The 25,745-nt window shown below is 55.3% G+C and overlaps 5 protein-coding genes across 5 annotated transcripts in view; 2 read left to right on the forward strand and 3 right to left on the reverse strand.

The window, feature by feature from the left end:
* Nucleotides 1-149: 149 nt before the first annotated feature.
* On the reverse strand, nt 150-7,591 carry PTSG_07367 (uncharacterized protein; the record flags this gene model as incomplete). Its single annotated transcript, XM_004990808.1, has 21 exons — nt 150-227; nt 417-644; nt 861-947; nt 1,133-1,303; nt 1,491-1,589; nt 1,892-1,963; nt 2,160-2,351; nt 2,595-2,657; nt 2,977-3,040; nt 3,274-3,436; nt 3,679-3,746; nt 3,922-4,103; nt 4,289-4,372; nt 4,710-4,790; nt 5,085-5,180; nt 5,439-5,534; nt 6,060-6,440; nt 6,742-6,856; nt 7,049-7,128; nt 7,269-7,322; nt 7,499-7,591. 21 exons carry the CDS (start codon nt 7,589-7,591, stop codon nt 150-152), a joined length of 2,547 nt encoding a protein of 848 aa, XP_004990865.1.
* Nucleotides 7,592-7,751: 160 nt separating this feature from the next.
* PTSG_07368 (uncharacterized protein) lies at nt 7,752-12,219 on the forward strand. Its single transcript, XM_004990809.1, has 4 exons — nt 7,752-8,116; nt 8,472-8,678; nt 8,995-9,240; nt 9,572-12,219. Exons 1-4 carry the CDS (start codon nt 8,017-8,019, stop codon nt 11,617-11,619), a joined length of 2,601 nt encoding a protein of 866 aa, XP_004990866.1. The 5' UTR covers nt 7,752-8,016; the 3' UTR covers nt 11,620-12,219.
* Nucleotides 12,220-12,521: 302 nt separating this feature from the next.
* On the reverse strand, nt 12,522-18,476 carry PTSG_07369 (uncharacterized protein; the record flags this gene model as incomplete). The annotated part of the gene is made up of 15 exons (XM_004990810.1): nt 12,522-13,496; nt 13,700-13,753; nt 13,935-14,027; nt 14,227-14,318; nt 14,574-14,768; nt 14,972-15,044; nt 15,236-15,349; nt 15,592-15,741; nt 15,944-15,992; nt 16,340-16,500; nt 16,706-16,787; nt 17,110-17,195; nt 17,402-17,513; nt 17,761-17,888; nt 18,102-18,476. The coding sequence occupies 15 exons, from the start codon at nt 18,474-18,476 to the stop codon at nt 12,522-12,524; spliced, it is 2,739 nt and encodes a 912-aa protein (XP_004990867.1).
* Nucleotides 18,477-18,611: 135 nt separating this feature from the next.
* PTSG_07370 (uncharacterized protein) lies at nt 18,612-20,032 on the forward strand (the record flags this gene model as incomplete). Its single annotated transcript, XM_004990811.1, has 1 exon — nt 18,612-20,032. The coding sequence occupies exon 1, from the start codon at nt 18,842-18,844 to the stop codon at nt 20,030-20,032; it is 1,191 nt and encodes a 396-aa protein (XP_004990868.1). The 5' UTR covers nt 18,612-18,841.
* A 404-nt stretch (nt 20,033-20,436) lies between these two features.
* PTSG_07371 (short chain dehydrogenase/reductase family Oxidoreductase) overlaps nt 20,437-25,745 on the reverse strand; it is a gene marked incomplete at both ends in the record, with an annotated part of 6,060 nt that continues 751 nt past the window's right edge. The window contains 14 exons of the mRNA XM_004990812.1: nt 20,437-20,559; nt 20,810-20,935; nt 21,174-21,311; nt 21,608-21,682; nt 21,839-21,941; nt 22,191-22,546; nt 22,820-22,928; nt 23,199-23,308; nt 23,611-23,694; nt 23,998-24,069; nt 24,314-24,380; nt 24,672-24,832; nt 25,057-25,158; nt 25,423-25,456. Coding sequence (XP_004990869.1) covers nt 20,437-20,559; nt 20,810-20,935; nt 21,174-21,311; nt 21,608-21,682; nt 21,839-21,941; nt 22,191-22,546; nt 22,820-22,928; nt 23,199-23,308; nt 23,611-23,694; nt 23,998-24,069; nt 24,314-24,380; nt 24,672-24,832; nt 25,057-25,158; nt 25,423-25,456 — 1,660 coding nt within the window. The remainder of the gene's footprint in view (nt 20,560-20,809; nt 20,936-21,173; nt 21,312-21,607; nt 21,683-21,838; nt 21,942-22,190; nt 22,547-22,819; nt 22,929-23,198; nt 23,309-23,610; nt 23,695-23,997; nt 24,070-24,313; nt 24,381-24,671; nt 24,833-25,056; nt 25,159-25,422; nt 25,457-25,745) is intronic.

The raw sequence follows: 25,745 nt of genomic DNA on the forward strand, positions 1-25,745 counted from the left end.
ACACACACACACACACACACACCAACACAGGAAAGCACAAACACCTAAACAAACCCAAGGGGGTCTCCGGAGATGTGATCGTTGGGTGTATTCGTTTCAACAACAACACATGTCGCACACAAGCGCCTACAACGTTTTCAAACACTCATTCATCTGCGAACTTTCATCGAGCCAGTGCGGGAGCCACCACGCTGCTTCGTGCGAGAGCCCTTCTTTCTCTTCTGTGCCTGCAAACAAGCATAATCGCACACACGCGCACGCATTGTTCACATAGAGTGAGGAGTGACAAAAACACGAACGCACGCAGACACACACACACACTCATGCACACACAGACAGACAAGACACACACACACACACACACACACACACACACACACACACACACACACACACAGAAGTACAATGCAGCTCACCGCTGACGCTGCAAATGGGTCGAACTTGGCGCGCTTCTTTGCTGGTCCTGATGACGCCGACGACGACGGTGACTCGGTCTGCGCGTGTGTGCGGCGCCATTCTCCAGATTTCGGCTTTCGCTCCTTCTTCTTGCCCTTCTTGCTCTCTGAGCTGTCCGCACTACCTTTCTTGCCCTTCTTGCCCTTCTTGTCCTTCTTGTTCTTACTTCTCTTGCTGCGCTTGTCACCCTGCAGTCCACACCGCAACATGAACGAATGAGTCAAAGTCAGCGAACAGACGATAACGTGCACACATGCACAGGGAAGAACGGACACGCGCACACACACACACACACAAAAAAAAAAAACAACACACGCACACACACATGCACACACACACCACACGCAAACACGCATATGCACACACACACACACACAGATATGCACACATGCTGCGTGGTGCACCTTTGTAGAGATGCTGATTTCCCCGAGGAGATCATCTCTGTCGTCCTCTTCCGTCCGTCGCTTCTTCTGCTCTTCCTCCCGCTGCTTCTGTTGGTTGCGGCGGTGGTGGGTAGGCGGTGGGCAGGGGAGTGAATTAGAATAAAACAGAGTCACAGACATGCTTTTGTACACACACATACACACATATGCACACACATGCACACATACACATATGCACACGCACACGCATGTGTGTGTGTGTGATCCCATCCCCGCCACGCAGCGCCACGCACCACTTCTGAAAGAATCATGATGTCGTCTTCGTTGTCCGAGTCCTCCACAACAATCGCGTCACCATCACCACTACCGCTCTGTTGCTGCTTCTTCTCTTCTGTCTCTGGCTCTGGTTGGCTGTCCGACACACCACCTTCCTCCTTCTTCTCCTCATCCGCGTGTTCATCAGACTGCAATGGGCATGCGTGTGCGTGTAAGTGTGTGCGTGTATGTGTGTACGTGTTAGTGTGTGCGTGCACACGAGTGACATCAGAAGAGAGCAGGTCACAAAAAGCACAGCACACAAACAGCCCAAAGACAGCACACACGCTCTGTCGTAGACATGGGAATGGAACACAGACAGACAGAGCAACGCACGTGCATGTCGAGAATCTCCTTTGGTGTTGCGGCGAAGAGTGGGGTGCGCGCAAACGAATGAAGAATGTCGGCCGCAACAGACGACACCTTCGTGCTCTTCTGTACTCAAAAAACAAAAAAGCGAAGCGAACAATGTCGAACAACAGCCCACAAGCAGTAGGAATCCACCATGTGAAGAAGAACAACAACAACAAATACGAGGGAAGCCAAGGACGGACAGCAATCGAGTCAAACAGGCATCTCAACCGCTTCACACGCACACACACACACGCACGCACGCACACACACACGCACACACACACACACACACACACGCGCACGCACACACACACGCACGCACGCACACACACACAGACAGACACACACACACACACACACTAAAACGGGCCGTGGCTACCAACCTGGGCTGCAAGAGCCTGGCCAAAGCGAGTGGAGGAGCGCTTGACAAGACCGGCAGACGAGAGATCCAGGTCCTGTTGCATCATACAATGGAGAAGGTGGGCAGCGGTCAGCTCAAAAGAGTGCAGAACGCAGCAAGCACATGCAATTGTCCACACACATGTATCGTACAAATGGACACACACACACACACACACACACACACACACACACACACACACACACACACACAGACACACACACATGTGCATTTTACGAGTGCTTACGCACCTGGAGGCGTGGCATGGCGAGCTGGTAGCGCTGCTTCGTGTCATCGGCCGGTTTCACGGTGTCGTGGGAGAGGACGGACTGGACGTCGCGTCCACCGGACACGTGATCGGTGGTGAGGACGGTGGATCCATCTGCCGTCTCCGCAGCCAAGCGGTCGGCGTCTGTCAGCCCAAGCTGCGCATTCGTAATTGTCTGGTGGCACACGTGCATGTATGAGAGACGATGTGTGTGAAAGTGTGCGAAAGTGTGTGGAAGTGTGTGGAAGTGTGTGCGGGTGCTTGTGAAGGGTGGGAAGAATAGTTGCAACAGCACGATCAAGCATCTATGTGCATGTTCTCTCCCTTGCAGCTGTGCCCTCCCCTCTCCTCAAACAACACACACACACACACACACACACACACACACACACACACACACACACACACACACACACACCTCGATGATGGTGTGCGCGTTCATGCGGACGAGCGTTGGTGTCGGCTGGCAGATTGCAAACACCTGCACGTGCGCACGAGAAATTGAAAGAAATAACATGTGGACAGGCAAAGCGGTGTTACAACACGTGTAACGAGATGCGCCATTTGAGGACGTGTTGGTGTGTGTGTGTGTATGTGAGTGCGCACGCACATGCGATGCAGTACAATTAGCAAACGCCACAAGATGATGCAAACAGCAGACAGCAGGTATCATTACGATTACCAGTCGCCACCAACATCCACAACGCACGTCCCCCATACGCCGCAACACACACAACAACACAGCAGGATGCGACAAACCACAGTGGGCCACAAACACAGCAGCACGCGACGCCACCCACCTGCGATGGCTGCGTGGGCGCGTTTCGGGCGAGGGAAAAGAGCATGTGGTCCTCCATCACATATCTGGCGGGAGAGGGACAAACACACAGGAAAAAGGACAAACAAACAAAGGTATTAGAGGGGAGCGTTTCGTGCGCGCTTACAGCAAAAGTGGCAACACACTGCGTGGTTTCATTGCTGCCGCACCCACACTGCCACATCACCACAACCAACACTCAACCATTTCCCTTCACACATACACACACACACACACACCACCACCACCACCACCACAACCACCACCATGACGGCATTACCTTGGAGACTCGTCCTCCCTGCGTGCGACGGCGTCGCGCCACGCGTGCAGGGCCCTGAAGATGGCCAGGCCCTTGGGCGTCAGCGCGAGCGACTGCCTGTTGTACAGCCGCATCGCCTGCTCCTCGTCATACTTCGGCACCTCATACCGCTGCAGGCAAATGTCTGCACACAGGTGGTTGTGTGGGTACGCGTGAATGAGGGAGAGAGAGAGAGAGAGAGAGAGAGAGAGAGAGAGAGAGAGAGAGAGAGAGAGAGAGAGTATGTGTGTGTGTGTGTGTGTGTGTGTGTGTGTGTGTGTGTGTGTGTGTGTGCGGGTCGGATGCGATTCAAACAACCGAACACAAAGAACATAACACAAGTCAGTTACAGCAACAACATCAGTTGCAGCAGCAGCGTGTGCCCACCTGTGCTGCGGGTGAAGACGGAGCGAAGGAGATTTGCATTCTCGTTTCCACGCTCAAGCAGCTCGGCCCTATGCGTATGTGTACACGTGTAGACGCGTGAGCGTTAAATTCGTGTGTACGGGAGCGTTGGGGATGCCGTGGAACAACCGCAACACTGAGCTGACCAGCAAGTAAACCCCCCGTCCCCATTTGCAGCAACATACACACACTTCAAGCACACGTGTCAACAAAACCGCAACTGACTTGAGGGCGTCGTGTGCGTCGAGGAGATAGTGTGTGTCCGCCTGTGCATACACGCACATGTCCGCGGGGAGCGGACGAATTCGCCAGTCGGAGAGTTGGTGGCGCTTGTCCAGCGACAGGTGAAACAGGTGTTTGAGCAGATACGCCAGCGAGTACTTTGGGTACCCGAGCACACGCATGGCCTGGCAATCGAGAAGTGGGACGTGCATGGGTGTGTGCATGTATGTGCATGAATTTGTGTGATGTGTGCGCGTGCGTGTGTAACAGTGAGTGAGTCGGTGTGAAACGATGCGAATGCGCGAACGCAAAAACCAACCACAGTGTTACAAACAAACAAACAAACAAACAAACAAACAAACAAACAAACAAACAAACAAACAAACAAACAAACAATGTAGAGGCCGTGGTCGCGCTGCAGCCACAGGATGTCGCTGTCCGCACCGTGAAGCACCTGGTGATGGCCATGGTGGTGTGGACGGTGGGGATTAGCGAGGAGCGTGGGGGCCGATGCAAGCCAGACAGAGGCATGCGGAGTTACAGGAACAGTGGGGGCCGATGCAAGCCAGACAGAGGCATGCGGAGTTACAGGAACAGTCACACACACACATAGTCACACACAGTCACACACACGCGCACACACACAAAGCACACAGTCACACACAGTCACACACACACACACACGCACACACACAAAGCACACAGTCACACACAGTCACACACACACACGCACACACACACAAAGCACACAGTCACACACACGCACACACACACAAAGCACACAGTCACACACACAAGCATTCGTTGAGGACCTCCAGATGGCCGCGCAGTGCGAGTGTGTCAATGAGGAAATCGCGTGTGCGCGTGGACACCTAGTGTGTCAATGAGGAAATCGCGTGTGCGCGTGGACACCTGGCAGCACAGCCGCATCGTAGCATGTGGTGGTTGGTTATGGTGGTGATTGTGGTGGCGCATGCGGTGGCGGCGGCGGTGGTGGTGGTGAGGCGAATGGCGGCAGCGTGTTTTGATAGGGCAGGAGCGAATAGGGCAAAGTTTTCGGAACAACAGCCAGCAAGCAGCTAACAACAAATACGAACTGACCACACACACACACACACACACACACACACACACACACACACACACACACACACAGCGTGGCTGACCTGCATGAGACAGGTGAAACCCTGGTAGGAGCGGACGTTGTGCGCCTCAAGATCAACCGCCACTTCGCGCTCGCCCTTCAATGCCGACAGCACATCCTGCAACGCGTCACACCACACCGACAGCGCGTGTGTGTGCGTGTGTGCGTGTGCGATTGAAGATGGCAACACAGTGTCAGAGGAGCAAACCTCACGGGTCGTACACAGTTTGTACACAGCACAACAGAGACAGAGAGGGACGAGAGAGAGGGACGAGAGAGAGGGACGAGACAGACAGACAGACAGACACACAGACAGACAGACGGACACTCGCACACAAACAGACACTCACACAGACGCACACAAACTGAGACCGACCTGGAGTTGGTCGACGGTGTTGACGAACGTGGCCGGGTTGTTTGCGCACTCGTCAATAGAGCGCTTCTGGCGAATGTTCGCGGCATCGGCCACCGGCTGCAGCGCAAACGCCGGCGGCTGGCACCATCATCATCATAATCATCATCATCATCATCATCATCATCATCATCATCATCATCATCATCATCATCATCATCAACAACAACATCATAATCATCATCATCATCATCATCAACAACAACAACAACAACAACAACAACAACAACAACAACAACATCATCATCATCAACAACAACAACAACAACAACAACAACAACAACAACAACAACAACAACAACATCATCATCATCATCATCAACAACAACAACAACAACAACATCGTGGTGATGGTCGTGAGGATGATGAGTTTTGGGACGGGTGACACAGGCAGTGCAGCAGCTAGACCATGGCGCAGGTGCTCCCCTCCTCTCCAAAAGCAAACACATACGCCCGATTCATGTCCATCTTGAAACCACGACCCGCTCTTTCGTTCCAAATTCCCGACAATACGCCCTCGCCCCCAACATACACACATGCACACACCCACACACACATGCACATGGACAAGAACCCAGCGGCTACCTGGAATGCGCGGAGCTCGTGTTCGTAAGGGTGCTCGTAATACACGACCGTCTCCTCCTCATCGTCGCCCGCGCCAGCAGGGGCAGCAGCTGTGCCGGGCCCGTGCACACGAATCGCCTGCAGGTTGAGGTCTCGCATGGCGTGCGGCTTTCGCGTGAGTTTGGGGCGAAATGGCGTGGATGTGTTGTCGATGGCGTCGGTGAACAGCAGCTGCGGGCGCGCAATGTTCGTTGCTTGTAGCACACGCATGCCTGGCGCTGTCTTGTTCCAGGAGCCAGCACCAGCACCAATGGAGACCGTGTGCACGGCGTGCTTGCCCAGCCGGTGTTCGAGGGCTGCGCTCGCACGGTTCGCGCCACGCTTGTCGTCCAGGAACATGCTCTGTGGATCGGCAGAGTATTGGGCGGAAGGGCGGGGGCGTGAGGTTGAGTGTCGGTGTTGGAGCGTGGTGCAGCATAGTTGGGGGTGTGCAGGTCACGCAGGCTGATTGATGGAGGCAGAAAGAATGGAGAAAGGACGCGGAGAGCGAGCTGTAGAAAGAAAGAGATATGGACAGCAAGCGAGCCAGGCACCAATGCACACACAAACGCACACACGCACGCACATACAAGCTGACACGCATGCACACGCATGTACACACACACACACACACAGTCATATTTAGCATTGGCGATAAACTCACCACACGCTCCATGCAGAGGTCGTTGATCTCTGTTAGATATGACATCTGCTCGTCCATGTCATCGCGGGACCAGCCTTCAAGGTGGCCGTGTTCAAGCTTCGCCAAGCCCTCGATCCTGTGTCCCAGCGAGCACAGTCCATGTACAAAGATATGAATGAACGTTCAGCAGCGAACAAAATCCAACACCTACAACACCATACGCACACGCACGCGCGCGCACACACACACACACACACACACACACGCATGCATGGAGCCGTTGCCATTTCCATTTCGGCTGCATGCTTGATGGCAACGAACAACATACTGGCGGAGGAGGCGCTGCTGCAAGTCACGCGTCTTGGTCTTAAACTCTGGGATTGTGGAGAAGTACAGGTGGTCATCGCCCTACGAGCATGTCACCACGGTCGGAATCACGTGAGTTCACAACGCAGCGCAAGCAAGCCATCCATGCAAATGTTCTTGCGCACCCACATGACGCCAAGCTTATGTTGTGCGCTCGCCTCTTGTCATCACTGCCATGTTACCTTTGGCACTTGGACGCTGGCCTTGACAGCAGGAACCAAGCTCTGGAACATTGCCTAAGCATGATGACCATGGGGATGATGGTTATAGTGAGATCACCCATCAACACGCACCACGAGTGATGCAACGCCCGCAATCGTCGATTGACTCGCACACACACACGCACACATGCACACACACATGCACACATGCACACACAGATGCACACAGATGCACACATACACATATGCACCTGCTGTAGGTCTTCAAACGTGGAGAAGCTCGGCAGCAGCTGCTGTTGAAGCTGGCGCTGCTCGCCTTCCCCATCGCCTGTGTTGTCGCTCATGCTTTCCGCTTGCTTCCTGTGTTGTGCACGAGGGAGGGTTGGTAAAATGCTGAATTTACCAACAGCACAGTGTAATTTGCCACCGGTGGTAAAAAAGCAACGAGCGACTACCGCGGATTTTGTGTGCTGCGCCCAGGCATTATTCGCGCATTGTTAAAATCAAACCCCCCTGCTGCTAGTGCTCCTCTTCACACTGCTGGCGCTGCTGTGTGCACTCTTTGACACCCAGCACCACCCGCGACCCATTGTTGTGGCTGCTGTTGCCGACCGCTGCACGGTCACAGCCCTCTTCTTCGTCCCCTGCTTACCCTGGCAGTCCACGCTGCTGTCGAGTTCACACACACTTGCCCCACCCCGCGCAACTCTTCTCTCCTCTCTTGGAGTTTCTGTTCATCCCTGTTCCCTGTCGCTTGCTCACCTTGACGATGGCGCGCGTGGTGGGCCTGGACGTGCTAGCGCCGATGGTTCTGGTGGCATGCTCGCTGATCGCAGTCTCGGTTTCCGCACAAGCACCAACAAGATCAGGTAACGCGTCTCAATGAACACACTCTGACCTTCCCCCTGGGCCGCATCGCCCTTCTTGTTGAGCATTGTTCTTTTCCAACATCCACAACAGCCACGCACCATGCAAAGACATCTCCTGGCCTTGGTACAGCGTACACACACACACACACACACACACACACACACACACACACACATACACACACACATACACACACACTACGCACACCAACGCGCGGGTGGATAGCGCGCTGAAACGCAGTTGCTGATCATCGATCCATACGCTAATCACCACACTTCAAAACACACACACACACACACGCACACACACTCTCTCGCACATGGCGCACGTCACATCACTCTCTTGCCCCTGCAGAGTTCATTGTACGAAACGACACGAGATGCGACCATCACATGGCACTGCACTCGCTGTCGCGCGATGCCCTCGACCAATGCCAGAGGTTGTGTGAGAAGGATAAGCAGTGCACTTCCTTTTCCCTCAACGACAAAACAGGGGAATGCTTTCTCTTTGGCGAGGACGCATCGTGTCATCAAGCTCTGATGTGGACATCTGGATTCAAAGGTGCATGGGCGCGTGCGTATGTGTGCGGGCATTTGTGTGTGTGTGTTGTGTGTGTGTTGTGTGTGTGTTGTGTATGTGTGTGTGTTGTGTGTGTGTTGTGTGTGTGTGGGCAATCGTCTAACTTGTGTGGCATACGTGTACACAGCCGATGCAGTGCCAAGATGTGTTGTATGGCACCGCACCTACGTCGCTGTGTCCGTTGATCGTGCACAGTCGTTGCGGCTGTGTGTCCTTGTGCAATTCCCCAACTGTTGCTCACAACTCCTTCATTTGTCGTCACGGTGCATGCGTGTGTGTGTGTGTGTGTTCGACACAGACACGCGGGCTGTGCGAGCTGTGGAAGGCAGCGTCGCTCGCATGTCCTGTCCCAAAGGAATGTACATCAGCAACGTCAAGGCCAAGTTCAACGCTCCAGGGTGCACTGCCCACGACGTCAGCGACATTGTGCAGGACCTTTGCTTGCAGCAACAAGCGTGTGCTGTCTCTGTTGCTCGTGAGCTCTTCCTCGTGAACCCAGAGTGCAAAGGCACCTTCGTCCTCTCCGCAGCAGCTTCTTGCGAAGGTGGGAATGAACGTTTTGTGGTTGAAGGGAGCCAACGTCAGGCACGTGCCAGTCATATGCACCATGTGCCAAACATCATGTGTCTCGTGAACCCCATCACCAAACACACAAGCACACACACACACACACAAGCACACACACACATACACAAACACACACAAGCACACACACATACACAAACACACACAAGCACATACACACACACACAAGCACACACACACAAGCATATACGTACACGAGCACACTCGCCTCACCCATACCCATCACCAATGCCATCACCAATGCCATCACCAATGCCATCACCACACCATTGCACTGCCTTTTCTTCCAGCTGGCGTGGCGTTTTATGAGGACGAGCACTTTAGCAGCTGGAGCAGTGCCAACTGGGACGCTGCACGCGCTGTTGTCGATGACAGGAGAGCAGAGTGGAAGCAGTACCTTGAGAACGTGCCTACTTACCCTGAAGGCAAGTACCGTGGCCGCGGTATCATCATCGTTGCCGGCGGCAGGTACCTCGCCTCTGCCCTGGTCTCCGTCAAGATGCTGCGCGACCTTGGATGTACGCTGCGCATCCAAATCTGGCACCTGGGCCCGGAGGAGGTTGACGCTGCTCAGCGGGAGGTGCTGGCTGCGTACGACGTTGAGCCGCGTGACTTCACCGCCGTTGTTCCACCAGAGCTGCTGAAGCCCATTGAAAGCAACGTCGGCATGCGCCTCTTCCAGCTCAAACCGCTAGCGCTGCTGTACTCTGACCTGCAGGAGGTGCTCCTCATCGACTCTGACAACACGCCCCTCATGGACCCGACCTACCTCTTCTCGGAGCAGGGGTTCCAGGACACGGGCACCGTGTTCTGGCCAGACTACTGGAAGACGAGCTTCGACAACCCCATCTGGGCCATCCTGGGCATGGAGCCCAAGGCCATGTGGGAGCAGGAGAGCGGGCAGCTGCTCATCAACAAGCGGGCGGCGTGGCGCGGCCTCAACCTGTGCGTCCACTTCAACAGCGCCTTCTACATGGGGCTCATCAACGGCGACAAGGATACCTTCCGCTTCGCATGGCTGGCAGCAGGTGTCCCTTTTGTCATGAACTCGTGGATGCCCAGCGCCGTCGGCACCGTCAAGGAGCGCCACTCTGACACGGACCTTGGCTTCTGCAGCCACACCATGCTGCAGCACGACCTTCAGGGCAGGCCCCTCTTTGTCCACCACAACCAGCTCAAGCACGCGCAGCTGCCGCTTGGCGAGAATTTCCGCTACATGAAGAGCCTGCGCGGTGTCAACGCCCGCGTGCTCCCTGTCGCGGGCCTGGACGTGAACGGCGCCGTGTTGCCGTGCAACGACGTCATCAGCGGAGAGCTTCCCTTGGCCAGCAGCGGCGCCACCTCCGCCGAGCCGACGGGGCTGGGTGCGTTTGAGGTGCGCTACTTTGCTGCCACCTATCACATTGCCGCTCAGCTCGAAGAGGCAGTCGCTCGCATCGGCACCGGCACCGTGGCCGCTACGCAGCAACAACGGCAGCAGCCAACAGCAGGAGCAGAAGCAGCAACGCCAGGTGCACAGCTTGCAGGATTTGGTGAGGCGGAGAGCCTCCTGATCCGCGATCGCCGCGTCACATCGGACAACGTCACCACCAACTGCAACGTGGGCGAGTTTGAGCTTGCCCCGAATGTGTGCGAGTACATCACCGCGTGTGAGGCTGACCAGGTCGAAATGAGCGCTCCCACTGCGACCTCTGATCGCGTGTGCGAAGCCGGCCCAAGTTACGTCGACCCCATCCTCCAGACCATCACTGTCACTAGCGATGGCGCGGCGTTCAACCTTGCCGCAGACGGCCAGGCTGCACAGGCTGCACCCGCCATTACTGTGAGCCAGGGCGGCCGGTACCTGTTCCAGTTGTCCAGCGTCCCAACATCGTCCAGCTTCGTGATTGAGGACGGGGCCGGGGCAACCGTCGCTGGCCCTGCAACCGAGGATCAGGGCGTGCAGCTGCAGCCGGGCGAGCTGGGCGTGGAGTTCACCTACTACGACGGCACAGGCTCGCTCACGGGTAACACCATCACCGTGGACACGACCACCAGCTACTCGCTGCAGTACTCCGGGTATCACGGCACACATACAGGGCCATATCAGCGATACAACACCGCCTACGACCCGAGCAATCACCTGTTCACCCGCGACGTGTTCAGCCTGACGAGCAAAGGGTTTTCCGCGGCGCGCACAGAGTGCAGGGTGGCATGCAGCCAGGACTCCGCCTGCACCGGGTTCTACGTGTATGTCACAGACACGAAGACGGTCTGTCATGGGCTTGCATACCTCGGTGAGCCCACTGACACTTTGGCAGACAGTGAGAGCTGGATCAAGGTCACCCAAGTGAACTAGCTTGCTTGTTGCCAAACGCGTAGGTTGCTTGGTTTGCCTTGGTGCACATGGTGAACGCCCTCCGTCGATGGAAGGTTGTGACAAAAGGTGCTTGGTCACCTGTAATTGTGGCTGTGTGTGTGTGTGTGTGTGTGTGTGTGTGTGTGTTAGCTGCGATGTTGGCGCGTTGGATTGGTTGCGATAAGTGGACTCGGCATGCATGTTCATTCGTGTGCGGGATATTTTAGTGGCTTCCTGAAGCGACGGCTAGTGTCTTCAGGCTTGCCCGACGGTTGCGAGGAGTTTGTGTGTGTGTGTGTGCGCGTGTGCGCGTGTGCGTGTGTGCGTGTGCGTGTGCATGTGTGTTTGTACAACGCACACGTGCTATCATGTACACATGTGTGTGCTGGTGTGTTACACTTACACATTTCTTTCATTCTTTGATTTGTAGCGAAGGAGAGGGAGGGGCGGGAAGAAGGGCAAGAGCGAGAGGCAGTTGTACATTTGTCAGCCTGTTGATTGCTTGTTGTGTGGCCAGGTTGTTCCTGGTGACCATGTACTCATGTCAGATGTGCACAGCAAAAGCCAAGAACGAAAGACAAGAAACGAAACAGAAACGAACGCAAGAATGAGACATGGCATGAATGTGATACCGTGTGAACCCAAAGCACACACACACACACACACACACACACACATATCCACACACACACACACACACATCCACACACACACACACACACACACACACACACACACACACACACACACACACACACACACACACACACACACACACAACGGGTTCAGCAACCTGCTCACACAAAACAGATGCAAAGCGCGACGCGTATCAACGTGATGAGAGTACCCAGCTCATTTTGAAACACGACAAGATAAGCAAGGCCATGGAAGGGGCACCACCACTATCGCTCCTGCGAGTCGAGCCATCGCGAGCGGCCCGTCAGCGATCGACACAGGTTGCGCAATGTGGTGTCGAGGTCTGGTGTCACCCAGTGCTGGGCGCCGTGTGTTGGGTGGGGCTCAGTCACGTCGTTTGAATCGACAAAGATGAGGGGGCTTTCCGAGATGGGAGGCTCGCTGTGCTCCTTCGACTGCCCAGAGCCATGCTTCGTGCCTGTTCCTGTGGGCTGCGGCGACGTGTGACCCGTGCTCGCTGCGCCACCGCCACCACGTCCAAGCTGCTGATTTGATGCACTCCGCCCAGTGCCACCAAGCGCAGATGCACGACCGATGCTGCTGGTGTTGTTGTCGTTGTTGGTGGCGGGGTTATTGTGGCCTGTGCTCGTGCTGTCCACGGCCGCGTTGCTGCTACGGTGCTGCCCACCACCACCGCCGCCACCACCACCACTACCACTGTTACTGCTTGTTGTTGCGACTGCACCATGGTTGGTCGTGGACGTGGTCGCTGCATTCGCCACGCTGCTGCCGTTGTTGTCCGTGCCGCCGCCACTGCCACCGTTGCTGGTGCTATTGGGCGCAGCGGGTGCTGTTGATGATGACGACAATGGGCGGTCTGTCTGCGTTGCTGCCGGGCCGTCGCTGGTTGCTTTCGCTGCTGCTTGCGTGGATGTGCTCGAAGTGTTGTGACCCGAGCTCGCTCCCGCCTCTCCTTGGACACCATCATCATGCGGATGTTGGCTTTGTTGTGCGTCCGAGGTTACCTCAGCATCGCCACTGCGTTGTTGTTCTTGCTGTGCACGATCGTGGTCTGTGCCGTCCTGTGTTCCATCACCTTGCGACGCACCGCCTTTGGTTTGCTGCTGTTGCAATGCTTCCAGTGCACGTGTTTCCTCCTGTTCAGCGCGCTCATGCCGTAGCGCCAAGTACGCGTGCTCCGCCATGCCCATCACAACACCTGCACACTCCACATACGACAGCTGGTTTCGCAGCACGTGGGCAAGCGAGTCCATGTTGAGTGGACGTAAGCGGAAAAGGGAGTGGAAGTGTGGCATAAACATTGGGAGAAGAAGAAAAAGGCATGAGCGATGCGTGTATATATATATATACATATATGTGCGTGCGTGCGTGCGTGTATGTTTGTATGTGTGTGTGTGTGTACGTGGAAGAGGGGGATGCATACCTGGTGTTTGGTGTTGAAGTGTTCGCAAATGGGCGGATGAAGGTCCTCCAGCAGCTGTTGAGCGGCGACAGAGGCGTTGCGGATGCGTGAACATGTGTCAATCAGTCTGTGACGCACTGAACAATTCGCAGTGCATCCTCCACACAGGCAGGCAGCCAGACAGGCAGGCAGGCAGACAGACACACCCACATACGAGACAGACGTGCCAGGAACTGTTTGCACTCACGCCTCGGACGTCGGTGAAGGTGAGCAGGCGACCAAGCACGTGGTTGCGACGGCACGAGTGCAGGAGCGTGCGAACAGTCACACAAGCATCAGCCGCAGCCATCTGCCCAGCAAAACACACACCAACACACACACGCAAACAAAAGAGCACACGGATGCGCGCATGAATGAGTGCATGCGGGTGAGTGAAAGGTAGCATGTGTCGACGAAATAATTGAGCGTGCGTGTGTGCATCATGAGCGTTCATGAACACCGCAAGCTGTGCACATTTGAACTGCAAGCAGTTGCATCCAAGTTCTTACATCGAGGGACGACAGGCCGTAAACCACGTCGTGAAGAGGATCCCAGTGGTTTCGGAACAGCTGCTGCTTCACGCTCGTGTTCAGTGCGAGGCCTAAGCCACAGGTGCAGTCACGAAGGGTGTGTGTGTGTGTGTGATGGGAATAACGGGCCAATGAAGCAAGTGTGACAAGGAGGGCACGAGGCAGAGGGAAAAAGGACACAGAGCTCATTCACTTCACGCTCGCACTCGATTCACACAGGCAGGTACAGCAATACTAACAGACAGACAGAGACAGAGCCAGAGACACACACAGATACAAACACAGACAGACAGACAGACACACGACAGCCAAGCCACACTGCCGACCTTGAATAGTGCAGGCGCGAGGGAAGAGGTCCTCTGTGAGGAATCGACTGAAGCAGTCAGCAAGCGCAGCAGCAGAGCCCTTGAAGCGGCTGCTGTACAGATGGAAGCTGGCACGCACGAGCATGGAGAGAAAGTGGCGTGGCAACAGCTTATCCTGTTCGCGCTGCTCCGCTCGCCACGGCCACTCCACATCGCCTGTGATGCGTCGTGTGTGTGTGTGCGTGTGTGTGTGCGTGTGTGTGTGTGTGTGTGTGTGTGTGTGTGCGTGTGTGTGTGTGTGCGAATGAATACACCAACTCGCACACTACTGTCGCCTTCACCCCAACAACCGTCGTCATCATCACCACCACTACGACGAAGACCACAAGCAGGTAGGAATGCGTCCCAGGTTCTCGCACCGAGAGCAGTCTGCAGTGCGGCCATTGTGACTTTGTGGCGCTGCAGCTGACAGTCGAGAAACACTTGGTGGAGCTGCAGTACACGCGCACATGTGTGCGTGTGAATGTCACGTGGTGAATCGAACATGGGCACGATGTATGCATGCGTGCTGCGTGCTGTGTGCACAGTCATTGTTGAGTGTGCTACACCCACACTTGATGGCAGACGTGTGTGTGTGCATGATGTTGAGCAAACTCGTGTTGAACAGGGCATCTGTGCCGTACTTGGAAGCGTTTGAGAATGTAGACATTATCGCATGCGACAGGCACGGCAATCTTGGAGTAGAAATGGTACACGCGACGCAGCAGGCTCATGTTCTGCAGCACAACATTCGTGATCTGATGGTGGTGGTGGCAGTGGTTGTGGAGGAGGTGGTGGTGGGCACGGCGTGAATAATTGCTGAGGCGAAGAAGCCGACACTCGACATGAATACCATCACACACATGCACTGGTACGTTCATGCACAGGTAGTTAATGCACACACACACACACACACACATACACATACACACACACACACACACACACACACACACACACACACACACACACACAAAAATGCATTCAGTCGTTTGCACACCTGCTGGTCGCCAAATGCGTTGTCTTCGCCATGCAAGTCTTCAAATGCAGGAATGAAGGTTGCATAGCACTCTTCATCAAGCTCTGACGTCAGGCGATCATCCTTGAATTCAAGGCGCCGCTGAACGCCGTTTGGAAACGTCATCGTGTGCTGTACACATGTCCAACCGTGCACGTGTGTGTGTGCATGAGAGTGGCAATAAGCATGGGTGTATACGCTCGTTACACACGTGTGTGAGTGTGTGTGTGTGTGTGTGTGCATATGTACAATGCAGATGAGACTGAGCGTGATTCAACAGGAAAACAGCATTTCATGAATATGGTGGCGTGCATATGGGGTGTGGCTGACATACCGTGCCGTGCTTTGTGTTGTAGTGCCACGTGCCCTGAAGAATGGCACCACTGTGTCGTTGGAGGAGCAGTGAATGCAATGAAAACAAAAGCGTGCGCGTGTGTGTGTGAGAGCAAATACGGGCATGTGTGCGCCTTCAGTAGACCAGAGTGCGGACAAAGAAGTCACTCCACGCAGAGACATAAAACAGAGAAAGGGACAGGCATAGGATGATGGAAGCGGGGCATCGCACACACACTAAATAAAACATGTTCAAACACACAGACGGACGGACAGACGGACACACATACATCCACAGATAAACACACACACAGACACACAGGCACACGCACACAGATAAACACAGACACACAGACACAGACGCACGCACACGCACGCACACTGTACAAAGGCTTACTCTGCGAAGAAGAAAGTGCCCTGCCCGTGACGTCTGCCGTGCTCAAAGTGTCCCTCGTAACTGTTGCGGCACACGTACTGCGAGCCATCAATCCGCTCCTGTATCCACGTGTACCGGCCAGTGCCGTGGGGGGCGTTGTTCGCCCACGCACCATCATACTCCTGCAGTACCAGCGGTGGTTGCAGATGAGTGGTGGTGAGAAGGAATGAAGGGGACTTCGTGCTTGGGGGCATGGGTGCACATCTCATTCATGGCAGATGTGTGTGTGAGTGTGTGTGTGTGTGGGGGGGGGGGCGGTGGCCTAAAACAATGAAGCAGGTGTGGAATGTCAGCAGCACGCCTTGATGTTGTGGCACGACCCCCTACCTCGTTCTTGTTGGTCCAGATCATTTTGCCGCGGCCGCTCTTGATACCGTTCTCCCACTCGCCCTCATACACGCTGCCGGACCTGTGCACACGTGCGCATGGCGGGGTGTGTGCGTAAAAGCGTAAATGTGAGTGAGTGAGTGAGTGAGTGAGTGAGTGAGTGAGTGAGTGAGTGAGTGAGTGAGTGAGTGAGTGAGTGAGTAAGTGAGTGAGTGAGTGAGTGAGTGAGTGAGTGAGTAAGTGAGTGAGTGAGTGAGTGAGTGAGTGAGTGAGTGAGTGAGTGAGTGAGTGAGTGAGTGAGAGTGTGTGTGCACATGTGTGCGTCTCATGACCCCCCCCCCCTTGTGCTCAATAACACGTGTGACCCTCAACCCATTTTCGGCGCACACACAGCAACTACTTACGGGTACACCATTTTGCCGCGACCACAGGGCCTGTTGTTCACCCACTCTCCCTCGTACACCTGGCCATTTCCATAGTCAAGCCGCCCCTGCAGTTGACAGGACACAGGCGTAAGGCAGCACATCAACGGTTTGAGCGTTACGGCGTTGGCGAGAGCACTCATTGGAGTGTAGCAGGATGCAAATATCACAGCACACATCGTGCGCGCAAGGCGGCTTGTGCGCGTCACCACAGCACATCGTGCATGTCGACACCCCTTCTCCCGGACACACATATGCGTGTGAGTATACCAACCGTTCCGTGGCGCAGACTGTTGTGCCACTGCCCTTGGTATATCGCACCAGACGCAAGCGACAACGTTCCCTGGCCGTGCCTCAACCCACGGTTTACTTCCCCAACGTAGGTGCTGCAGTGTTTAAGGTATGGACGACAGCAATGAATAAACCAAACGTCAATTGCGGGGGGTGTTGGTGAATACAGGCGGTGGCGAGCGCCGTGGTGTCAGCAAGACAAAGCCATAGCCATGATCAATTCAAGTCCACACACACACACACACACACACACACACACACACACACACACACACACACACACACACACACACACACACACACGCACACGCACACACACACATGCATAGTGCACGAACGCACCTGCCGTCCGGCCATGTGTAAGTGCCGCTGCCTTGGATGAGGTTGTCCACAAAGGTGCCCGTGTACGTGACACCATCCACCCACGAGAATGTCCCGTTGCCGTGCAACAGACCAGAATCAAAGTCACCCTGGATCCCAACACACGGTGACATGATTGTGTGAGAGAGTTGTCGGTCAGGGAATGCAAGCCACACGGGCACCTTAGCAAGAAGAGCTGGCCCATACGCGAGCAAGGGCACACAGATGACGCAGGCTTATGCGCCAGCACAAGCAACCATTCGCACGATGTACACGCTTTTTCCCTTCCTCGACCAGAATGGCATGTTCAACGTTCGCACAACCTCGTAGGTGTTGCCTGTGGAGAAGGTAGCCTTGCCCTTGCCATGATACAAGGAGTTCTCCGTGTCGCCTTCGTATTGGGAGACGACGAGCTTCGCCAGCGTGGGATCAAATGGGTACAACACGTCTTTTGTCTCGAACGCCGAGTCCTCCATCATGCCTGGTGTTGTGATGGGGATCGTGTTTATCGGCGCTGTCGTCGCAGTCTTGGGTGTGCCAGGCACTTCATCATCCACGTTGTCCATTTCCGCCACATCCCCGTCCTCCCCAACACGGCTCACATCATCTTTGTCCTTGTCCTTGTCCTTGTCTTTATCTTTGTCCTTGTCTTTATCCTTGTCCCTTCCCTTGTCCCTCCTGCTCTTTCCACTCGTCATGCTCGCTCGTGTGATGATGTGTTGGTGGTGGAGTTGTGTTCTGTTGGTGGGGGTTGTGCTGTTGTCTCCTCTGGTTGCTTGTTCTGCTGTTTGCCAGTTGCCAAGTTGTGAAGAATTGCAATACTGCCCGTCACTTTTCGCAGCAATCCTGTGTGTGTGTGTGGACTGAGCACAAACACACAGAAACAAGTGTGCAACCGAGCACACACCTCACGGCACCACCTCTCACACATCGACCTCAACACCACACGCATTCTCGTCCTGTTCACCTCGCCTTCCAAGCAGCCCTTGGCCTCAGTGACGCGCGACGAGCCAGTCAGTCACCAGTTTGACACCGATTTGGCACACCTTTGGTCGGCACAACAATGGGCTGGACGCTGCGGATCCGGTACAGTGGCAGTGTGCAGCAGTTGCATGACGTGGACGAAACCGCATCCCTGCAGGCGCTGCATGATCGCATTGCCGCCGCCGTTGGCGTGCCTGCAGAGTCCATGCGCCTGCTTGCCGGGTTCCCGCCACGGCCACTGGCAAGCGCTGATGATGTAGCCACAACGGAGAAGCCATTGACAGAGATACCGGGCCTCAGCAACTGCACCACGTTGGTCGTGACACAGCCGCCACAACAGCAGCAACAGCAGGAGCAGCAAGGCGATGAGCACAGCAGCGGCGGCGCCGACGCTGCTTCGCGTGCAATTGCAGCGCGTGCAGCAAAGGCATCACGGGCCCGGGACGGCGCAGGCAAAGGTGGAGGTGGACCTGGACGTGGGCGTGGGCGTGGCGGCAAGCCAACAGCGAGTGAAGAACAGGCAGACGCGCTCTCGTGGCAGGATGGGCTCGCAGACGACCTCATCAAGGCTGTGGACGGCAACGCCGTGACAGCGTCCCTGCGCGACCTTCGACAAAGCGTCAAGGACATGATGCTGAAGGCTCAGGCGCAGCGTCGGGCGTACGACCGGGAAACGGCTGCGCGCGGCGGCACACACGAGATTGGCGACGTGCCCGGCGAGTTTACGCTGAGCGGCATCTCGCGGCGGTTCCGCGTCACGTTCCCCATTGGTCGACGCAAGACGGCGCACGAGGACTACCCGAAGCTGCCCGCCATCATCATCGGTCACCTCTTCACGCAGCTGTCGAGGCACCCTGACCACCGGGAGAACCTGCGGCCGTTCAACATGGCGCTGACATCGCCCAACGTGTTCTGGAACGTGGTGCGGCTCAAGGACGAGACAGGGGAGGCGGCTGCCAACATGGACCTGGAGGAGTATGTGCAGTCGCTGGCGCCGGGTGCAGACTGGTCCTTTCTGCGGCACCGCGTGCGCAACATGTCTGCGAAAGCTCTCGAGAACAAGCGGATGGCCGACGAGCGGAAGAGGCGGAGAGAGGCGCGGCAGGCCAAGGCGAAGCGAGCAAAGGCACAGGCCGACGATGGCGACGATGGTGATGACGGTGGTGACGACGGTGACGAGGACGACAATGATGGTGGTGGTGAAGCTGTTGTGGGTGACGAACAGGAGACAGGCACGGCCGATGACGATGCTGTTGTGGTCGTGGACTGATAAACGAACGCGAGAATGTGTGTGTGTGTGTGTGTGTGGATGAACGGAGAAGTGTTTGACTTCTTGGGTTTTTCTGCTTCCCCGTGGTTGAATTGTGATGAACGGAGAAGTGTTTGACTTCTTGGGTTTTTCTGCTTCCCCGTGGTTGAATTGTGTTCATTTCGTCGACAACACATGCGCCCTCTCTATGAAACGAAACCGAGCAAAAAGTAAACAACTCCAACGTCACAACAACAGCACCAGGAACCAAACGAACACAGCATGCAAGGGCTATGAAAGAGCATTCTCTGTTAACAGCAAAGCAAGCAAGCAACACCAAGCCTGAGTCGACCCTCACCACGTGTTTCAGAATGCGTTGTGTGTGTGTATGTGTGTGTGTGTGTATGCGTGTGTGTGTGCACGCGTCACCACTCCGTCTCCTGGTAGTCCTTGAGGAAGATGCCATGCATGGGCTCAAAGGAGGGGTCACTCGCCCGCCCCTGCACCCCCATGAACACGGGATCAACAACACGCGCAGCCGCATCAACCTGCGGTGATTGTGGTCGTGGTGGTGTGTGATGGTCGAAGGTGAGAGCACGCTTGAAATGGTGTGTACACATGACAGCGAAGACAGCACAAGCCCATGAGACATACCACAACATCACACGGCACGACAAAATTACAGCGACAGCACAACACAAACACCCCACACAGCCCCAGCCCCAGCCCTCCAATAACACCACGCCACGACGAAACAAGCGCTTCTCCACATCCAACCACCACCGGCCCCCGCCAAACGTTATCTCGCTGCACCTCGTCAATGGGTGTCTGGAAGTTGTGCGCCTGTGCAATGCGGGCAGCGCGAGCAACAGGGTTCTCGTCGTTGATCCAACCCGTGTCAACAGCCGTCATGTAGATGCCCTTCTGCTCCGGCGTGGGGGAGTTGGGGAGGGTGTGTGTGTGTGCATATGTGTGGGCATATGTGTGCATATATGTGTGCATACGTGTGAGCGTAACCACAGCAATTACATACAGAAGAGAGGGTAGGAAACATGTCACGCATACACAGACACACACACACACACACACACAGACACAGACACAGACACAGACACAGACACAGACATACGGCACGTGACTTGAGCAATGCGAATGGCTGCACCTTTGCGAGGTCGGCGGCGGACGTGCGGGTCATCATGTTGAGTGCGGCCTTGGCCATGTTCGTGTGCGGGTGGTTTGGTGTCTTGTATCGATAGAACTTGCCTTCCATCGCGCTCACATTCACAATGTACCGGTCGCTCTGGTGATGTGCGCGCGTGTCAATGTATGTGCATGCGTGTGTGTGTGCGTGTGCGTGTGCGTGTGCGTGTGCGTGTGCGTGTGCGTGTGAGTACGAGGCACAACTATCAGTGCAAATTGACGTGTTGTCTTTGGGTGCTTGCACGTATGCAGGCAGTTCCACAACCCCACTGCTTCACGTTACACCACAAACGCCAGAAACAACATGTGCACACCCACACCTACATGCACGTATATATTCACAAACACACGTTCACAAACACACATACACACATATACACATATACATTCACACACGTGTTTTGATTTGAGGAGGTGGTCCTGTAGCCGCCCGTTGATGATGAATGGCGAAATGGCGTTCACAGACATCACCTGGCGACATTCGTTGAGGGGAGGGGTTGGTGGCAGCGGTGTTGAGGTGAGACAGATGAAATGAATGAAGGAATGATAGGCCGAGGGACACGTACATATGATTGCAGTGGTTCACTATCCGACAGGTCTACAAACACGTCATGTGCCCGTCGTCACCATGATTGCCATCACCGTGATCGCACTCATCGCCACCGCTGATGCACACGCATTCACCTCAATCATCTCCGGTGTTGTCACTTGTCCAATCTTCAGCAGCCAGCTGTTGTCAGGCGATATGGCATGATGCGAGTGGTGTTGTGGTTCGCAGGCACGCACGGTGGTTGTCGATGTGAGCCCAGGTGAAGGCGTAGGTAGTTGGGATAAGGAGGAGGGTCAATGTGTGATGAAGGTCTGAGAAGAGCACACCCAGACACAGACACAGACACAGACACAGACCCAGACACACCCACACACAGACACACACACGCACACACACACACACACACAGACACAGACAAACCGCGTTCACCTGTTTGTGTCACGGAGGTCGATTTGCTGTTCATTGACGTCTTCAAGGCCTTGAGGGAACAACTGCGACAAGTTGGCTTTCGCCGCAACACTGTCATTACCGCTGCCAGTGCTGTTGTCGTTGCTGCTGTTGTCAGCGCCATCACCATTGTAGCTGTTGTTGTTGTTGTTGTTGTCACTGTCGTGCTGGGCGTGTGCGTGGTGTTCGGCTGCGAGCTGTGACGCCAGCGGTGCAATGTACGCAGGAACATCGCGCCCACTGCCAGCCGCTGGTGCCGTCACTGTCGTCATGGCTGTGGCGGGCGTGGACGGTGATGGGGTGGTGGTGGAGCTTGGTTGGCTGGTGGGCAGGTGGACCTGGCAGGGGTGTCAGTGACGCGATTGGAAGTGCATCAGGTGAGGTGTTGAAGCACGGTATGATGGTGTGATGCACGAGAGGACACGAGGGAGTACACGGGAGAAGCGAGAGACATGCAAGTCAGGCACACACACACACACACACACACACACATACACACACACACACGCACACACACACACACACACACACACACACACACACACAGACAAACAAACAGACAAACAAACAGACGGACACACGCACGCACGCAACAGCAGCAACAAGCCGACCTGCTTTGGCGGGGCGTGCGGCGCTGTGAGTTCGCCGACAATGAGACGCTTGTAATATGTCGGGGGACGACGGATCGTCTGGCACGCGTTGTTGATGATCACATCCAAGCTGCGCGCGCGTGCGAATAAGGTGTGCGTGCGTGTGTGGTGTACGTGTGCGGTTGGTGGAGGTGGCACAATGTGAGTTCGTTGGTTGGTCTGCTACAGAGCACAGTATGTGCGGTGGGAGTAAGCCAAAGCGATGGGAGGTGACGATGGAGGGATGATTGGATTTGTCAAGTGGGCACATATGTGTGCGTGTGCGTGTGCAGGACACCAAGAGCAATTGCAGGAGGGCTGACAACCAACTGCAAGGCAAGCGCTGGTGTCATGGACGCACCATGGAAACTCTGTCATGAACCAGTCGCAAAACGATTCGACGTGCGGAAGCATGCGGAGATCCACGCCATACACATGGAGCCTATCGCCCCACGTCGTGAAGTCCTTCTCCTGAGGACGACAACCGTATGCAAGAAAGATGCGGGAGTGGAGGAACAAGATGGTGTGGGTGAGGTACAGAAGAAGAAGGAGGAGGAGGAGGAGGAGGAGGAGGAGGAGGAGGAGGAGGAGGAGGAGGAGGAGGAGGAGGAGGAGGAGGAGGAGGAGGAGGAGGAGGAGGAGGAGGAGGAGGAGGAGGAGGAGGAGGAACGGTTTCAAAACAAGAGCCGGTCGATACTTCGACGCACGTGCTGACATGTGCACCCACAAATCACGACCACAAACCACGACCACGACCACGACCAGCATCCGACCTTCTCGTATCTGGCAAATGCGTCGCGCGGGAATCGCGATGTGACGACGACGGCGGCGCCCGCACGCAGCAGTTTCAGCCCAATCTGTGCCGGGGGAGGGCCGCCAATATTGGGGGGGGGGGAGTATGTGAGTCAGTGAGTGTGCTTGTGTGTGTGTGTGGTGTGCTTGTGTGTGTGTGTGTGGTGTGCGAGTGTGCTTGTGTGTGTGGTATGCGAGTGCTTGTATGTGTGCGAGTGTGCTTGTGTGTGTGTGCATATATGTTTATGAGAGAGAGAGAGAGAGAGAGAGAGAGAGAGAGAGAGAGAGAGAGAGAGAGAGAGAGAGAGAAAGTGTGTATACGTGTACGTGTACGTGTGTATACATGTCTATGCACGTGTGTGTCGGACCTGGAATCCGATTTTGACGCGGCCGCCGGTGACAATCGCATATCGCCCGTCCAGTGAAACGAGGAACGATCGCTGTGTTCACATACACGTGCACGTCACTCGTGTGAGATTTCATGAGTGAGTCAATACGTGAATGAGCGAATGCGTGGGAATGTGTGAGTGGGGAATTGGTTTGGTCCATGCTTCGACAAGTACATCTGTGTGTGTGTGTGTTTGCGTGTGGTTGCGTGGGAGCGTTCGAGACAATTCAGTGTGGCCATTGGTGCATCTGCAACACTTGGATGCGTGTGGTGGTGTTGCGTGTGGGTGGTTGAACCTTCTCAAAGTTGAGGGCGGCGCACGTTGGGCAGAGCTGCGAATAGAAGTGGTGCAGGCGCGAAAACCTGAAGGCATGCGAACGTGGTGGTGATGATGGCGTTGGGTTTGTGTGTGTGTGTGTGATGCAGGGCGATGTGTGACGAGCATGCAAGGATTACAGGAAGAGCACGCGCTCAGTGGTACCAGGAACGAGGCCGCCCGTAGGCGGAGAGACAAAAAGGCAGAGACCTCGACCCGGACACACACACACACACACACACACACACACACACACACACACACACACACACACACACACACACACACACACACACACACACACACACACACACACACACACACACACACGGCCTCACCTCATCTTGCAGATGTAGCAGGAAAGGATGATCGTCTCCAAATCACGGGACTCGCCACCATCGCACCCATCGCCATCATCATCATCTTGATCTGTCGGCCTTGGCGCCTCCAATGCGAGCGGGTCGTGTGTTGCAGCGCCGTCGGGAACAGCGATGCTGGCCTGGCTCGCGTGGTGGTGGATGCACACACAGATACGTACACTGACGTAAGATGCAGAAAGATAGACACACACACAGACAAACAAACAGGAAGACATATACAGACAGGCAGACAAGCGGGCACACACACATACATACATACACAGACCTACACACAGACCTACACACACAGACCTACACACACACACACACACACACACACACACACACACACACACATGCACACCTCGATGCCAAGAGCGGATGCCTTTTCCTGCAGCTGTTTGAGGGCCTGGATGCGGTGCTGGCGAAGGCGCTTGCTGTTGATCACCTTGCGGTCCAACGCAGCCTGTTGCACGATGATGGTCATGACGATGATGATGATGATGTGTTTGATGGAGAAAAGCAGGGGGAGAAGGCAAGGGGATAACATGTGAGCATGTGTGCGTGGATAAGCGTGTGTATGCGTGAGTGTGTGCGTGAGTGTGCGTGTGTGTGTGGAGGGGGGATGACAGAGGAACGTCTTGTGCTCATCGCTTGCATGGAGGCAGGCAGGACACAGAGAGGCAGGTGGGGAGAAGGTGTGGTTTCATGTCTTGCGTGTGTCGCTCACCTTCTTCATCTTGTACGCATTGCGTGCTTTCCGACTGCGTATTGCGTGGTGTTGATTTGGGGGTGGGGAGGGCGAAAGTTGTGAGGGGGAAGTTGTGAGGGGGAAGTTGTGAGAGCGAAGATGAGGGAGCTTGTCAATGCAGCTGTTGAAACGAAAGATTATGCACAGGTAGACAGATACACACACACACATACACAAACACACAGACACAGGCACACACACAAGCACACAGACACAGGCACACACACAAGCACACAGACACAGCCACACACACACACACACACACACACACACACACACACACACACACACACACACACACA

The sequence above is a fragment of the Salpingoeca rosetta genome (assembly GCF_000188695.1).
Source record: "Salpingoeca rosetta unplaced genomic scaffold supercont1.22, whole genome shotgun sequence".
Taxonomy (NCBI): domain Eukaryota; class Choanoflagellata; order Craspedida; family Salpingoecidae; genus Salpingoeca; species Salpingoeca rosetta.